At 38.0% G+C, this 5,114-nt stretch overlaps 1 protein-coding gene across 1 annotated transcript in view; it reads right to left on the reverse strand.

The window, feature by feature from the left end:
• Positions 1 to 5,034, reverse strand: part of LOC107660912 (protocadherin beta-15-like) — a 6,702-nt gene extending 1,668 nt beyond the window's left edge. Inside the window, exon 1 of the mRNA XM_016450352.1 lies at positions 4,895 to 5,034. Coding sequence (XP_016305838.1) covers positions 4,895 to 5,023 — 129 coding nt within the window. The 5' untranslated portion in view covers positions 5,024 to 5,034. The remainder of the gene's footprint in view (positions 1 to 4,894) is intronic.
• Positions 5,035 to 5,114: the final 80 nt, after the last annotated feature.

Below are 5,114 nucleotides of genomic sequence, written 5' to 3' on the forward strand. Positions count from 1 at the left end.
TGGCCAATAATTCGTTCACTTCCGCATCAATCCCTTCAAGATCATCCACGGCAGACTGAGTCTTTCTCAGAGTCAGGTTAGCAGTCAGCGTACCTTCATTATTAGATGTGACAAAGTTGTATTTAAAATTGTCATTATGACATAATTTCTATAAAGAATTCTTTAGCTAGCGACGAAAAAATCTAATACGTAAACAACGACTCGTGAAACAGGATCCTTGAAATTGCTCAAATATGAACAGCAAAATCTAAAGATAAATTATAAATAGAACTACTCCTCAGACTTAAAAATAAACTTCAAAATCTTTATGAGCCTGTTGTCAGTGAAAGCAGTCTATTAAAATACAGATACATGTTTAATCTGTAAGGATCGAATAAAATACAGCAACGGTTAATTCGACTGAAAAGCAGCATTCATGTCCGCATCAAGTCCAGAAATCACAAGACCACAAATGTAACCAATTTATAAATAATCTATGTATAGAAGACAATTTAAATTTGTGATTATAGCTCATCCATAAACTCTTATAGGTCTGACGTTAAATGAAAAAAAAAAAAAAAAAACATGAACATAACAGCTTTGTTGAAAATTAAATTACTAGAGGGCATGGAACAACCAAACATTCTGTAAGGATGTGTAAAGAGAAACACATTAATTATAACATTTACTCTTACTAGGTCTTCAGCAACACGTCAACAGCAACACACACGGCCTGTACAGCACCATGGACAACTAATAGAAATATTCCCTTTCTACTAAACTGCAGTGAACTGGGATTTAAAATGAAATACGAATTTAAAGTACTTTATAACAATGTTTCAGATAACAGACAACAAGAGGGATCCAATAAATTTAGCATTTCTAAAAACCATTAGAAAGCATGTTGTCAAAAAAAAGAAAAAGAAAAAGAAATCTGTAAACCAAAAATAGTACAAACATTTCTGAAGAAAGACTTCGTTTGTCCTACCTGAAAGGAATCGTTCACTTCCGCATCAAGCCCTTCAAGATCATCCACAGCGGACTGAGTCTTGTTCAGAGTCAGGTCAGCAGACAGCGTGCCCTCATTATAAGATCTGACGAACTTGAAGTCACTAGTGCGCGAGCCCGTGGTCAGGTATGCGTCATAATTGTAAGTGCTGCGGAGAGTTCCCGCGCCCCAACCTCTGTACCGGGTAACGCATTCTCAGGAATGGAGATTTTAACAGATTTAGTCATTATGGTAGGGGTGTTATCATTGACATCAATTACATCTATTAACACAGCGCATCGACCTGCTAGACCTTGACTATCTTTAGCCTGAATCGGCAGTTCAATTGTACTCTCCTCCTCATAATCTATGATACCTGTTAGTTTAAGTTCACCAGACACTGCATCGAGATTAAATATTTCCAAAAGACTTTCTGATGAATGACTAAATTCATATGTCACTTCTCCATTTTGTCCCTCGTCAGCATCAGTAGCGCTCACTGTCACCACTACAGTATCTAGAGGAGAATTTTCAGGCAGACTGACTTTATAGACGGCCTGACTAAAGACTGGAGCATTATCATTAGCATCCAGCACAGTGACGTGTATGGCTACAGTACCTGATCTCGGTGGAGTCCCGCCGTCTACCGCAGTGAGAATTAATGTTACTTCATTTTGCTTCTCACGATCCAACTCCTTATTAATAACCAGCTCTCCATATTTTACTCCATTTACCCCTGTAAGAACACTAAGAAGAAAATGTTCGTTGTTTTCTAATGTATATGACTGCACTGAATTTACACCAATATCCGCGTCGTGGGCCTCATCTAATAAATAGCGTGATCCTTTGTCTGCTGATTCCCTTATTTCGAATTTGATTATATTTAGTTTGAACTGTGGTAAATTATCATTGATGTCCTGAATATTAAGAATAAATCGATGTAGCTCCAACGGATTTTCCAGCACTAGCTCCTGTTTAATAACACATGAAGCTTTCTTCCCACAAATTCCCTCTCTGTTGATTTTCTCCGCTACAATCAGTTCTCCGGTATTCGTATTAATGTCACAGTACCGTTTTCTGTTACCTTCATTATCAATTCGTGCATCACGACTTGACAGACTCTTTACATCTAGCCCGAGATCCTTTGCTATATTTCCAATCACAGATCCGCGTTTCATCTCCTCCGGGAAAGAATAGCTCACGTCTCCATAAGCAGTGTGCGCCATCAGCACGAAGAACAAAAACCCAAACATCTCAGCAGCAACGCGTAAGGTTTTGATCTATCTATATGAAAATCAACAAAAATGTATTGAAGTTATCAGCATGTAAAGCCAGATGAAATTACTGAATTTAGTTTATGGTCGATATATGAGGACAATAGAGGAATGCACCGCTCACCGTCGACGATTTACAGCGAGCTGAGAGGTCAGTTCTCAATATATGACATCATGAACAGGATGGAGAGAAACAATATGAACGTCAAAGATTGCACTGGTGAACAGCGACACTAAGAGTTAAATTATGAAACTGCAGAAACCCTCATGCCCCTTCTGACATGTACAACTTGAATATAACACTTACGATGCACATAAAATGGCATACTTGTAGTTTAAAACATACTTGTAGGATATGAAAAGAGAAGTAAAAAAAAAATCACATTTACAAGATACTTCGCAGTTTGCCCATGGCACGAAAAAATGTATTCAACATCACAGACAATAAGTTAAACGCATCAAAGCCTACCTTTGAGTACAACCAACTGTAGTCTTGGTATGACATCTTAAAATCTAACAATCACGAAATCCAGTTTGCAAGACATATTATGCGATCCTGTGGCAGTTTTCACAATTAAACAGAGAGCCTACATTATTTTTATTTTGAAGAATATATGAGTAAATGTGTGTTGTATGAGTACAATCCTTTCTCTTCCTTCAATCCCCGTTTAAAATCCGCTCCAGCCTCTGTAGCATGACATACTATAGTTAGCTATTGCACAGTGTTTAGACCTCTAATCAGACGCTCTAAAAATTAACCAAATATTTATTTTATGCTTAAGTAATTAGTAAGATCTCATTATCTGAGGGGAAAAAACTGAAATACACTAACTTAACACACCTGAAATGTTTCAAAGCAACTGTGCAACTGGAAATATCACACGACTTAAAAATTGACACAGGAGAAAATATGATACCATTTGCATGTTGATGCACGCCTTGCACCACGAAATGTTTACAGAAAAGTACTTAGTGCTAAACGTCAATCTTTAAGCGCGCCACGGAAGAGAAATGATTTCAAACATGAATAATTCACAAATTGTTTTCTTACTTAATTGAAAAGCAGAAACGTTTAATGAAAGGACAGGGGTTACACAGGACTAAATTGAGAAAAATACAATAAAACAAAACTATAAACGACAAATAGGTCCCAACTTAAATTTTCTTCTCACTATCGAGAATATCATGATTTAAAAAGGCGAATCACCCTATCTGTAACGTTTCAGAGCATAAAAATACACTTATATCTCAGAGAAAGCGCAGCAATACGCCATGGTCTACTTCATTAACAAGAAAGGGACCATCAACATGTACTTTCCCATTCCATTCAAAATACATCGAATTCAAACTTAAAAATGTAAAACCACAAAGCAATAAAACAATCACAAAAACAGGCCAATCATTAATCATCCTACAAATTTCGATTCGTCAATTTCCCAGCGGAGGCACATAAACATGATCTCAATATTCATAGCATTTCGAAAATAAGAAATAGGATATAGATTACTTTACTTATGTAGGAGCAACAATCCACAGAACAGTACACACCAGTGTAGCACCATGGACAGCAACAGGAGAAACATACACTGCTATTTCCAATCTGACTGAAACGGAGTTTTAATAGATTTTGCTGGCCAAAATATTACTGGTATCTGAATTGAATTCACTTAGTTAACTTCACATAACTGAGGCGTCGATGAGAGAAACGCAAATCGTCATTCAATTACAAACGACAGAAACTAGAGGGACACAAAAATGGATGTAAGACAAAACGTTAAGATGACCCTAAGAACTATTAATTAACAGAAGACAGACATGGATTACTATGCAAGCTCACCAAACAACAATTTGTGAAAGATAGCTTAACTAATAATTGCTCAAACATGACCATACACATCTAGAAATAAATGATAAAAATACCAAAGTACTTTCTGATTCCAAATTGCCCCTTACAATGTTTGTCTAAAACAAAGTTCTTAAATGTGTCACGAGACTTTTTACAAGAACAGCGTGTCTTGCCAATGAAAGTCGATTTAGTACATGAACACATTTAATCTGTTAACACACACATTATTTAAAAAAGCGATTTTATTAGTCCTACCTGAAACGAATCGTTCATTTCCGCATCGAATCCTTCAAGATCATCCACTGAGGACTGAGTCTTGTTCAGAGTCAGGTTAGCAGTCAGCGTGCCCTCATTATAAGATCTGACGAACTTGAAGTCACTAGTGCGCGAGCCCGTGGTCAGGTATGCGTCATAATTGTAAGTGCTGCGGAGAGTTCCCGCGCCCTCCACCTCTGCGTAATTTGGAGGAAGATACGCGCTGGGAATGGCTACAGCTCCATCAAACAACAGTCTGGGCTTTCTCCTGCGACAAAACCTCACGGCCAGGATGATGATGATGAAGGTCAGGAAGAAAGTGGAAACGGACACCAGCGCGATGATCAAATAAAACGTCAGTTTGGAGCTGCTCTCGTCGCGAGACATGTCTTTCAGTTCTGGAACTTCAGCCAAGTTATCTGATATAAGTAAATATAATGCGCACGTGGCTGAGAGAGAGGGCTGTCCGTTATCTCTCACGGACACAATAAGGTTCTGTTTCATGCTGTCAGATTCAGAAATGTCCCGCTGCGTCCTGAAAGAATAGCTCACGTCTCCATAAGCGGTGTGCGCCATCAGCACGAAGAACAAAAGGCCAAACATCTCACCAGCAACACCGATGCCTCTAACATTCATATCGGGGAAAAAGAAAACAAAAATGACTTGATATGAAATCAACATAGGTGTGAACTACATTTAGGAAATGAGATGCTAAAAAAGATTGGAGAGTCACAATGTCTACGATTTTTCCTACGATGTGAGCTGGAAGACC

Source organism: Sinocyclocheilus anshuiensis, unplaced genomic scaffold, assembly GCF_001515605.1.
Source record: "Sinocyclocheilus anshuiensis isolate Anshui unplaced genomic scaffold, SAMN03320099.WGS_v1.1 scaffold1647, whole genome shotgun sequence".
Lineage (NCBI taxonomy): Eukaryota > Metazoa > Chordata > Actinopteri > Cypriniformes > Cyprinidae > Sinocyclocheilus > Sinocyclocheilus anshuiensis.